Raw genomic sequence first — 12,612 nt, forward strand, 5'->3', positions numbered from 1 at the left:
CTGAGTCGTCGTCCCGACTGGCTAGTGTTGGCGCCTACGGCTGTACACTCACTTGAAACTGTAATGTGCGAGTCAACACCGCCACTGAAGAAATGGTGTGCGTATGCATTCGACACCGCCCGGAAGAGGGGCTTGTGGCTACTTGTTTGCAAGGGGAGGTCAGCAAGAGATCGGCTGTCATCCAATCCTTAATGGCGGAGACTTGGGAGCTGGCAGCCTGGCAGGCCGCCTTGGTTGGGCTGAGAGGCTGTTCGACCTCTTGGGCTAGCTGCATCAAACACTGCCACACGCAGTACATGTCGCCTACCCCGTCAGCGAGAATCATTTTATCTTTCTGATGTACACATTTTCAAGAGTGCGAGGCATAGCCTGCGCCAAAAACAGCCATAGTATGATCGGGGGCCATCATAGCCTCAGGATTTAGAAATTACAAATTCTCTGTCCAATTCCACCTGCATTCCGAGGCGTAACTTCATGTTTTATTCTCTCATAAAACCGCCCAGTCCTGCTAGATCCATGCCAACCGCGAGAGTAGTGCCCTTCCACTGAAACCCAGATCACCGATGTGTCGCCGCTTGATGTGCTTTTCGTCTTCTCTTTTTCACCATCAAGATCAAATCCCCTCGCGAACTGCCCTAACCACATGAGATGGAATTTGTTGGTGTTGTGGCGAGCGGTATCACGATTTGGGATCTGGTTGTGAGAGCCAAGCACTTTTGCGACAAAGTGAAATGCGCACCTGACAAATGGATACGATACTGCCAGGAACTTGAGAACCTAGCCCATGTGAGAGAGATTCCCATCCTACCAAGTATCGCATTCCTTTAACATGATGTAGGTCCAGGTCGTTCTAAACGACATGGTCAACACTTCTGATGCCATCAAAAGACGAAAAATCGAGGTTGAGGGGGGCGAACCTGAGTTTTTGGTCAAGTTTATGGCTGACAGAATTGAGACCATTCGCAAAGAGGCAGAGGGTATCCTTGACCGGTATGACCGACTAAAGAAGCAAAGCCACAGGAGTCGCAAGGCGAGGGTTTGGAAGTGGTTCGGACTCAACATGACGGCCTACAAGTTCGTTTTGGACGATCAAGACATTCATCACTTGATTGAGGCGGTCGAACATGCTAAGACGTGCTTGCAATCGTTACTCTGCCTTCTTCATTTGGAGAGCTTGGACTATTGGTAATAAGATCCTCCAACATCAGAGACCACTACAAGCTAACCATGGTTCAAGGCAGCAACAAACACAAAATGACCTCAGGAGCATCCATGGAAACATGAGAAAGCATGCTGAGGCATTGGAAACACTTCACAAAGACAAGAATCTGGGTCAATTAACGCTGCAAATTGTCCAGGAAGAGGGTCCTCTGTCCTATGACCAAACACAAAATAGGTCTTCTCTGAGCCTTCGTTCATCGATAAGGGAGTCGATGGGTAGTTCAAAGATCGGCCAAAAACTCAAAAAGGGGCGAAAAAAGGCGAAGAATCTCTTTTCTACTATCTCCAGCACTTCCAAGATAGGCCATGGCCGAGCACACTCCTACGCTGGGCCCGCAAAAGCAACAGGCAAGAAAGCGGAAGAGACTAAATACGAGCATGGATTAGAGGCGCACGCCGACATGCACGATCCGGAATATGAGCATCCAAACTCCGACACAGATGACGAGGCCGTTGATGATGACCAATTCTCATCCCTTGGATGTTCAGGAACGATGACTCAAGGAAGAGATCCAGAGCTGGAATACGATCTTATCTACCGCGATAATAAGCTACTGACGATTGATACCAACACTGAAGAGTACAAAGCCCTCGTCAGTGGGAATCGCGGCGCGACACGACATCCGACAACCATCCGACTTCATGATGCCTTCAAGCCTATGTCTGACGAGGAGTGGACAAGCTGCGTTGAGTCTAACCCTGGACAGCTCGCTGCCATTCTCTCTTCAACCGTCTGTTCTGATACCGAAACAGTCGATGGGGAAATACTTGAAGAGACCTGCGGAGGAAATCTTGAACCAGCGGATGAAGAAGGGTTAGAACTCACTGACAAGGGGGCTATTGAAGCTAGCCCCGAAGAAAGGCCTCAAGTCATCAAGGAAACCACGCTTGGCAATCCAGATGAAAGAACTGTCGACAACACCAGAAATACAACCCCTAAGATTCCGGACGGGGGAGTACCTGAAGCCACTAATGGTGAAGACCCCGAGGCTGTCAATGATCGAGCCGAACCCACCGGTGAATCAACGGTTGTGGACATTAACATGTGTCCTCCTGATGCCACCAATAAAAAAAGAGTTGGAGCTCAGGACGAAGGAGCGTCTAAGATCACCGAAGAAGTGAATCCGGATGCCACCTATGAAGCAAGTGTCGAAGTTGCTGCTATCGAAACGGTTAGAGGTATCAGCGAATCAACGATTGAAGCCACCAACAAGACCGCTAGCGACGGACGTCCTGAGGACATCGATGAGATAACTTTTGATCCTATCGACGAGGCAACTCTCAAGGCTACTGATGAGGAGGGGTCCGAGGTCACAGGTGATGTGACTCTTATCACGATCGACTTTGAAAGACGAAGTGTTGCATTCGTTGATGCCACGGTCGACTTAGAGTCAGGCCCTACTTTTTGTGTTGGCGCTATTTTACACACGGAACCATGTCAAACACTCACCATTCAAGAACCTTGTCAGGATTCTTGCCAGCATGCTACTCTGATTATAGAGAACGAGGTCAAAGCACAACTCCCCCCTTACAACGTTACCTTGCAGGCTATCAGCTGCCATGCGAGCCTTGAGATGGCAGATGAGGCAGACCCACGTCCAAAGTTTACATCGAAGTGTGCCGAAAAATGCAAAGACAGGTCGGCTTGTTTTCATACGGGGGTAGAGGGTTTTCCTGGGGGACAAGACGCTTGTTTGCTCCCGGGTTCGCTGCCAGTGAGCATTCATGCCTGGCTGGACGAAAAGCGATGGGAATCAGAGACATCAACAGACAGTGACGTTTCGGATACGGAGGAGGAGACCTTTCCTTCCCATCCTGCGCAAGATGACGATACGCGAGCTTTTGTTTTGATCAAAGGCATCAACGACGATTCCGACGGCGACGATGTTCCAGCCGAAGTTCCATTCGACGTTTTAGTCGAGTTTCTGAAACTAATCGACAAGTACAGCCTTCAAGAACCTTATCTAACGCGTAGCAGAAGCTGGACGAATGCCCTGCTACCGAGTATCCCAACTACTCTAGATCAAGACGCCATAGCCTGGCTGTGGGTTCTGTGGCGACTGAGGATTAGGGGCGAGTTCAAGAAGTTGTCGGGTATCGTACAGAAGCAAGCCGAATGCCGCATCGACGAAGACACAAACGTATATGGAATTGAGCTACCGGAGTGCATCGTCGGTAAGTGAAGAAATTTGCAAAGTCCCTGAAAGAATCATCCGGTAACCACCATTTCAGAAGCCATAGACCGGAGAAGAGTTTCAGCACTGTGCACAGTTCGGGATCGCGTCGGCTCCATAATCGAACAGTATCGGCAGGAGTACGTCGATGGTTTTGATGGCGAGCCCGAGTGGTGTCAAACACTGACAAAGATGGGTTCAGCAATGACGATTGGATATTTGATAATTGAAAGTGAGGACTGTTTTTCATATAACCACACAACGAGGAGCGCAGACTTCCACGGGGTAAGTTTCCTCCAAACTTCAAGATGGGCTCATTCCCTCGTGGACCTGGGAGATTGGATGGTGAGCACTGTGCCGCCGGCTCGCAGAATGCCTTTCTTCTTGGCGGGCCTAACCATGTTTGTCCCGCTTGTCGGTGCTGGTTTGCGGGAGGCTGGAATTTCGGTTTGTTTATCTTCAACAGTCAAAGAGCAACTTGTAGAAACGATCAAAGAGCTCGAGGAAGAAGATTGGGGATTTGATTTGGCTTAGAAACGTTTCTGCATGGGCAGATAAATGATGTTGGCTTCTTCCTCTTGCTTCCGCCTCGTATGGCTCCAGTATTGACACTACTTTCATCGGACTTGTTGATTTCCTTGTTGATTTCACGAGCACAGCTCCTCGTCCTCAAATGGACTGCCCAATAGATTTACAGGGGAGATGATTTTAGTTCTAATAAGGGGGTGACTCTTCTTAAAAGCCCTTGCCTTTGTTAGAAGGTAGATGATCCAGCTGCTCTGCCTGATATCTCTATAGGTGTGAAGGTAATAAGTTGTCCATTACTGCGGCCTTGATTGGATGCATCGTACGCTGCGTTTCTGCCTGGAGCATGAGTGAGATATTTTTCTCCACGGCTTCTGCAATCGGTTTATCTATTTCTATTGTCCAGTCAATTCGCCAAGACCAAGATCAAATCATCAAAAGCATACGCCAATATCTCCCGAGCACGGTATCTACACACCGCTACCACCGGACGAGACTAGCATCCAACTTCTTACCCTCCTCCCCGGGCCTTTTGACCATGAAATCACCTGCAACCTGGAGGCTCATTCTATCTCTGGCGACTATGAATACGAGGCTCTTTCTTATATCTGGGGCGACCCTAACGGCCTACGACCCAGTCTCGTCAACGGAATACACATCAGTGCCACGGCAAACTTGCAGGTTGCTCTCCAGTATCTCAGCCATGACTCTGAGCCCCGAGCCCTGTGGATAGATGCTGTATGCATAAATCAGAGTGACAAACAGGAAAAACTGCTTCAAATCCAACGAATGGGCTACATCTTTTCCTCTGCGGCCTCTGTTATTGCTTGGCTTGGGGAATCCACTTCAGATGTGGATCAAGTCTGGTCAACTATGGCTTGAATAGGCGAGGTCATCTGGACTGCTCGAGTAAGTGGCGAGCACGACCTTCCAGATACCGACCTTGGACCCGGTTTGGCTTCTCCAGACGACCTGCGTCAGAAAGGAGTGGATGTTGACGCCATCGACTGGACCACCATCTGGGAGTTATGCGAGCGTCCATTCTGGCATCGCGTTTGGATCATTCAGGAACTTGTTCTCGCGAGTAACTTTTAGGATGATCCGACAAAGGGATGCGTCGTTGGCTGCGGGTCAAACTGGATGCCTTTGATCTCCTTCATAGGCTTCCAGTCACTGTTTGGAACAACACGTGTGTATCAAGGCCGGATAAACGGCCTTTCCTTCACAACGCTACGGACACTGCTAGAGACGAGGGGTTCTCCAGCGGCCGAGAGAATGTTGAAGGTCGTTCTCAGCTTATCCGTCGGGTCTTCGGACGATGCCAAACCGAGCACACAGAGATCGCTATCCCATCTATTGCGACTTGCACGCGGCTTCCAGGCTACTGATCCCCGTGACAAGCTCTACGCTTTCCTGGGAATTGCCGACAACCCATTCACCACGCCAGACTATACCCTGAGTGTGGAAGATGTCTTCAAGAACTGGGCTAGGGGGTGCATACAGCGAGATCGTAACCTTGATTGTCTACATGGAAACAGAGCATCAATCAACCAGTCTGGGCCATCCTGGCTTCCAGAGCTTTCGGGATCGACAAAGGAGGGATTCTCTTTCGTGGAAGAGCGAATTCGATATGCCGGATGCTCCGAGGGAGGGGATAATCGAGCTCATGCAGAAGTGGCGTTTGCAGAAGGCGGCTTGCTCGAGAGGAAACTTGGAGGGCACTGGTCATGGACAAAGACACGAGCAACAGAAGGGAGCCAGTTTCTCCGGCGCCTGACAATTTCGGCCGCCTATGGCATACGCTAATGGCCATATGCAGTGTAACTAAGGCACCAGAATCTTGGTCGATGGAGGATCTAGAGGGGATCGACCAGCTGATGGCCAGCCTTGCCACCGCTATCTTCATGGGCCGCTGCTTTTTCGCGACTCGAGATATTGTTGTTGGATTAGGGCCTTTTTCTACACGACCGGGTGATGAAGTTGTCATGTTGTTTGGGAGTCCTCTATGCTTCGTTCTGAGGCCTGAAAGCGAGCGGTATCGGCTTGTTGGTGACGCCTATGTTCAAGGGGTTAACCCTGCCACTTTGTCAAGCAAGCATGGCAGTACATCTGAAGCCAAGGATTTCATAGTTGAGTAACATTTGGATGGTTTTGGGGTTTGATGCTTCGTTTATTTGGAAGGACTGTTCTTTGGGTTGCTGCCCGACGCCCCCATGACTCCCGGGGAACTTTTCGGGTAATAACTTATTATAATGCAATACTCTTATCATAGTCACCCATTGGCAACTACTAACCACTAGAGTCACTATCTGGATGGTCTGGCCTCATAACGAATCCTCGTAAACTCCCATCATCAAGTTGTTCGACCAGGTCCTTTGGCCTCTCCTCACCAAAAGCCTCAAGCCACTTATCGGCTGCTCCCTTTTCTACGAGAAACCCAATCACTTCTTTCATCTTGGAGCGCGTAGCTACATGTAGCAGTGTATCCCCGACCTCGTTCTCCACATGCATATTAGCATTTTTCCCCATGGACAACTCGACGAGGTCCAGATACCCAGACGCAGAATAGTGGTATTCCCATTAGCTTCTGTTCATCGTTTTCCTTGACGAATCACTCAATCTCCGAAACGCCGTTGCTGCGTCTTTCTCCTCCCTGATCAGGCCACTTTAACTTCATGTCCGGAACCTCCGGGAAGCGGCTCAATATCATCAAACGCCATACTCGTATCCAGTGTATACGAACAGTGTCACGGGGATACGGCCAGCCTCTAAAATTGCAACCGTAACAGTCGAAACCAAAATCCTGTCATCGCTGATACCTTGGGCCATTCACAGGTTCCCCAGTTTGTGTGGAACCGCGGCAGTATCATAAGCTTACTCGCATCTAACTTGTGTCCTGTGCGTCAGAGAAGACTTACCCAAAAGAGAAAGCAGTCTTGTGTTTTGACGAACTTGGTAAAACTGGCGGTTGTGGGGATGCTAAGACGGGGCCTGCATGCAAGGCGGCTTGGCGATATCGGTAAGGCTGGAGGCATGTATGATGTGCATATACAAATAGACCTCCTCTTTCAGGAGTTTTGCATTGTTCTCACAGTTCATCAGATTAGGCCTTTGATATGAGACTTGAAAGTGCTGGTTACTGATGGGTGGAAGTGGGCATGTGTGAATCCCGTTGTAGGACGCAACTGTAGCGTGTCAAAGACATGTGCCTCCCTAAAAGTCTTCATGTGATGTGTCAAATATGTCGAAAAGACTTGAGGCTATGCTTGAAGCATGACGTCAAAGTCGGGTTCGGCTCTCCCTTCGAACTCGTCCGTCAAGCAGGCCCATCACGCAACCGACCACCAGAGCCCACAGAACAGTACCACCAGCCAGGTCTTTCTGTCTTTCGAGCTGCATTTCGATGTCGTCTTCGTCTTCGTTCATGTGTTCCACCGTTTAGGTCATTAAGGGTAAGCATCTTGGTGGCGGTGTGATCCGCAACCATCTCAGATCATGCAGATCTACATAGAGCAAGGTTATTTACAGGCCTCAAACGGCTCGTCTCCGGTTTTGCCACGATCGTTCACCGATTGATGATCCCGGGAATCATGAGCCCCATTCTCTACTGAACATGCATATGCCATAAAACCGAGTGTACGATTACGGTCAAGACGCCATCACGCAAACCCACAGCCCAAAGGCCTCCAACCCAACCACTCCAAAGAAGAAACGAAAATCAGCGTATTCTTATCCGCGTATCCATCAATTTAAAGACCCAATAAACTATTCAAGCCCCATAAAACCCCCTTTCCCACATCCCTGCACTCCCGCGGTGCCGCGGCGCTCGCCCCATTCGGGTTTTAAGCTGGGGCCGGGGTCCGCGGGCGCATGACTCCTGATCGTATCACTCTCTGATGTCCTGACCAGTTTTGATCATCCCCTCATTTGACAGGCCATTTTATCAACACTGTTTTTCTTTGAAAGGAGGCTGAAAGGGCTTTCTTGAATGTTCAGGAGGTGGTCTTGTCTTTGGATCTGATTTTACACTTTCTTAGAGATACCCTTAATCATGTCGGCCAAGATTCACCCGAGCTACTACTACCCCAGACGCAAAGGCGCTTCTGCCAAGAGATGGTTTGTTGAGAACCAGATAGGTGAATTTCTCCAACTCCTTTTCGTCGAACCCCTACGTCGGACCTGGCGTCATCTGCATGTCTTCATCACCTGGTTTGAACTCACTGACCTCGATAGGTCTCTGCCTCTGCGTCACTGTCCCTGTGCTTCTCGCACGAACCGTTGCGTTCACTCGTCCCTACACCACCAAGTTTCTGTCATTATCGTACTACGACGAGAAGACAGGGGACTACGGGCTGGGCTTTGACGATGTCTACCTTGTACTGTTTTTGGTCGCTGTCTTTACCGGCCTTCGTGCTGCTACCATGCAGTACGCCTTGGTTCCACTCGCAAAGAGGTGCAACCTCAAGGGAAGCAAGGTTACCCGCTTCAGTGAACAGTCTTGGATGATCATCTACTACACTGTCTCTTGGAACATTGGCATGGTATGTAATACCCTGTCTACTATCAAGTGCTCCCCTATGTCGTTGAGCCAAATCACTGATTTTCAATAGTATATCTATGCTGCCTCTCCGTACTGGCTCAACCTCAGAGAGATGTGGACGGGTTGGCCCAACAGAGAGACAACAGTTTTCATGAAGTCTTACATGATAGCCCAGCTTGCCTTCTGGCTACAGCAAATCATCGTCATCAACATTGAGAAGCCACGCAAAGACCACTGGCAAATGTTTTCTCACCACATCGTCACCATCGGTCTGGTCTACTGCTCCTATCGCTATGGACTTACCAGAGTCGGCAACGTGGTCCTTGTATTGATGGACCTTAACGACCTCTTCTTCTCGGTGGCCAAGTGTCTCAAGTACCTCAAGCACCAGACGTTATGCGACATCATGTTTGGCATTTTTGTGGTTAGCTGGGTTCTCCTCCGTCACGTTGCCTTCTGTCTTGTTATCTGGTCGGTATTTGCGCACACGACAGAGATGATGACGGGATGCTACAGGGGCATGGGAGAGAACGTCACTGGACCCTTTGACATACCGACAGATGGATCTCGTTATTGGCTGGTGCCGCTTGTTTCAAACTCCGGGATTGTGTGCTACGACTCTAAGATCATGCACGCATTCCTTAGTGGCCTCCTCTTCCTCCAAGGTCTTATGGTTCTCTGGTTCATCATGATCTTCAAGCTCGTCGTACGTGTGCTCCTCGGTGAGAACGCAGAAGATACCCGCAGCGATGACGAAGCAGAGAACGAGCAAGACTACCTCGAGGTGGAAGTCGGTTCTGAGAACCTCTGTTTGCCCAGTCGATCATCCGTCACTGGACTTGCCAGGTCCGATTCACGGCACAGGTCCCGGGGCGTGAGCACATCTCTGCAAAGCGATGGTAGAAAGCTCCTGGACAGAATAGGGTGCGAGAAGAAGATCGAATGGGAGGGTTAATAGGGTCTTTGTTTGTTTATCGATTTTACACAAGGTCGCGGGTGCGTGATAGAATGGGTGAACGGTGGGCATCACAAAACCGTATAGAGACACATTAATACTCCAGACACGAAGAAACGAAGTCAGATGAGAAGAAATGGGGGATACCCTGATTATATGTAATTACTTAATTATAATTAGCTATTATTCTAGTTCCTTGAACTCCTTAATTCAACCTTGACATATTCCAAACCGACCCACCACCTCCGGACTCCCTCGTTAAGTTGATCTTTTTCTCAATAAGACGTGGCAAACTTTCCTCTCCCGTGTTTTCAAGACAACTGACTGACCGATGATCTAAACCACAGACAGTTCAGTTCGCCTTAGTCTTTTCCGTCGTCTCAACCTCGGCATCCGAAGCCTCCTCGTCAGAGCGAGCATCACGCTGTTCATTGTAGACGGTGATGCGGTAAGCGACCCGGAAAACATAGTATAGCCAGACAAGGTTCAGCGATTGCAGGGCGATGAGCAGCGTCGATGTGATCACCTGGGCAAGTGGACACTTGTACTGCTCAGTCTCCCAGTTCAGTTCGTATGGGCCGACTGTTTTGTACTCCGTAAAGAGAGAGTAGATGATGCGGAGGTTGATGTAGTGCCGCATGTAGATCCAGACGCCCATGAAGGTGACGTAGAAGGGGACGGTGATGGGTGACTTGAGGTAGTTGAGAACCTTGGATCCCTATGATCTGTGAGCAAGTTGTGACGGTCGGAAATGACGTGGAGGACCTACAGCGAGGAAGAGATCGCTAATATCATGTGTGATGTACACAGCGATACCAATGTGAGTGAAGTGGAACCGGTAGCTCAACCCAATCAAAGACAGAGTCACGATGTGATGAAGGATCATCTCATTGGCATCCTTGCGAGGCTTCTCCATACCAAGAATAAGCACAATAGCTTGCTGGGCCCAGTACGCTCCTTGGAACAGGTAGTAAAACTTCAAGTCCCCAGTGAGAGTCTTGTGGGGGAAGTCCTCGTACATGCCCCGCGTGTTGAAGAACCACACCGGAGTGCCCTTCATGATGTACAAGCCGAGAGGAGCCATGAAGATGAAGTACACGATGGCGTAGGCTTGTTCCATGAAACGAGTCTGCTTTCCACGACTGGCCAGGCCCCAGTGACGCGCCAGTGGCCGCAGGACCTCTTGCATGACAAACTCCCTCGTAAAGGAGAAGAAGATGATGTAAAAGAAGACAAATGCAAAGTCATCTCGCCCCTTGGCGTACTTGACAGGTCCGCCGGGGGTCTCGGGTCCCACTGGATAGCTCGGAAAGATAAACTTGTGCACCGGGTTGCTTTCCGATGGGTTGAGGCTGTAAACGAAGAGAAATGCGCAGATGACGGCAAGGGGGAAGGCCCAGGTGTATCGAAGAATGAACCGCTTGACACGGCGACTCAAGGAAGAGTGTCTTCTCCGTCGCTTCCTTGAAGACATCTTGTGGTGAGCGAGGGTTCGGCCGCCGTCAATGCTCGCCGTTTTCCGGTGACGAGTGGTGCGGGCTTCGGATAGGTCAAGTTGGGATACCGAAGTGACGGCGGGTAATATCTGGACACTGGCTCTCTCCTCCATTTTGAGTTTGCGAGTCGATATATCTGTCTTTGTTGTATTACTTTATGTGTGGTGTTTCGATGTAAGGAGGCCGTGAGAGTGGGTCGATATTGACGTGGAATCGTAAATGTCAAAAACAGTAAAGAAGTTGAAGAACTCCAACACAAAAGATGCAATAGAGATACACCAGCAAATAATAACAAGAAAGAAGTAAAAAGATCAAAGAAACCCCCTTTATTTCCATGACAAGACGGACATTCTCCCAAATGTCCGATCTCTCAGATTTCACGCATGACCCAAACAAGCCCCCTGGCCTCGAATCGGGCGCTTCGGCCTCCGCGGGCCACCACAAACAGACCACCAAACACGTAGCCAACGAGCCCCAGCAAATCACGTCCCTTGGGCCAGATCCTGTAATTCCTTGTTTAATTTGCAGTTAGCCGATTTCCCGTGCCAGCTCATGGATGTCGCTGGCATTCCACTGCGTGTGCTCACGAGAGCAGCCTCAGCCATGGCAGATTTATGACGTCACGCCATACGCCAAGCTGGGCACGGTGGTTTCAAGATGTGAATTTCGAATGGTTTTAAGGAGTCGATGAATGTGATACTTTGATCCGCGGCTCTTACATATGTGCCTCGGGATGTTAAAACTTCCGACGGGAGTCCCATATTTGATGTGCACTAGGATCACGACCTGACAGTAAGCTTCAGCTAGGCGGACTATTGCACGAATCAACAATGGAGTATTGAATTGACTTTTGGTATTTCTAACTAGTGAGTGAGCACCCGTACCTACATCATCTTGGGCGTGGTGTGTGCCCAGGAAGTGCAGTTTTGTGGAAACCTGGTTATTGTGAACCGCTGCAAGTAAGACACATCCTGGGTTGATTTGTACCCATCTATCATCATCTTGCTTACTTCATGGCCTTATTGGAACCGATAAAGTCCATCCTTATCACCCTTTGCGCATTGTCTTGTAGTTGATTCTGCCACACCACGGTACCTACCTAGTAGACAAGGGGGAACTTGGGAGGTTTCACCGTGGTCTAGGGTAAGAGGAGACTCAACACCAATCTATGAGTTGGCTATGAAGGATAAAAATATCAAGAAATATACTTTGGTGAATTTCATTTGTAGGATTCACCAGCTTACATCCTTGAGGCTTTCGTGAGCCATGACTGACTCTTGGTGCTGCCAAATATCGTCTGGTCTCCTTCACCTGGATTCTCACCTAGGACTTGCTTTGACTCCCTAGCTAGCCAGATTAGCCCAATCTAATACCGCCTCAAAGAAGAACGTTGTAGACGATGAATGCAACGATGCATATGCTTGGTTGGATGCTAAGCGAGTTGCTTATGATCATGCCTGACAAGATAGTATTCCTCTAAGCACTTCCGACATTCACCCATGGAGATATCGGGGTGCATCTTTGGACCGGGACACAGCAGAACGGCGATAATTGACGGAGATATTGATAACCCCACGAATCTTCTCTAGGTAAACACCCTCCTGGAATGCAATTTCTTGGCTCGCGGCTCAAAAGGATTCGAATTGGTCCACAAGGCGTATCCTGAATCTGTTGGATGCATCGCCTAAGATCTGACCGGGT

At 49.5% G+C, this 12,612-nt stretch overlaps 3 protein-coding genes across 3 annotated transcripts; 2 read left to right on the forward strand and 1 right to left on the reverse strand.

Moving 5' to 3' along the window:
• Window positions 1-648: 648 nt before the first annotated feature.
• NCS54_01389800 (Hypothetical protein) lies at window positions 649-3,625 on the forward strand (the record flags this gene model as incomplete). Its single annotated transcript, XM_053159066.1, has 6 exons — window positions 649-786; window positions 839-1,185; window positions 1,238-2,611; window positions 2,996-3,396; window positions 3,454-3,535; window positions 3,598-3,625. The coding sequence occupies 6 exons, from the start codon at window positions 649-651 to the stop codon at window positions 3,623-3,625; spliced, it is 2,370 nt and encodes a 789-aa protein (XP_053015041.1).
• Window positions 3,626-7,971: 4,346 nt separating this feature from the next.
• NCS54_01389900 (TLC domain-containing protein) lies at window positions 7,972-9,415 on the forward strand (the record flags this gene model as incomplete). Its single annotated transcript, XM_053159067.1, has 3 exons — window positions 7,972-8,056; window positions 8,154-8,461; window positions 8,531-9,415. 3 exons carry the CDS (start codon window positions 7,972-7,974, stop codon window positions 9,413-9,415), a joined length of 1,278 nt encoding a protein of 425 aa, XP_053015042.1.
• Window positions 9,416-9,767: 352 nt separating this feature from the next.
• NCS54_01390000 (TLC domain-containing protein) lies at window positions 9,768-11,024 on the reverse strand (the record flags this gene model as incomplete). The annotated part of the gene is made up of 2 exons (XM_053159068.1): window positions 9,768-10,133; window positions 10,185-11,024. The coding sequence occupies 2 exons, from the start codon at window positions 11,022-11,024 to the stop codon at window positions 9,768-9,770; spliced, it is 1,206 nt and encodes a 401-aa protein (XP_053015043.1).
• Window positions 11,025-12,612: the final 1,588 nt, after the last annotated feature.

Source organism: Fusarium falciforme, chromosome 12, assembly GCF_026873545.1.
Source record: "Fusarium falciforme chromosome 12, complete sequence".
NCBI lineage: Eukaryota > Fungi > Ascomycota > Sordariomycetes > Hypocreales > Nectriaceae > Fusarium > Fusarium falciforme.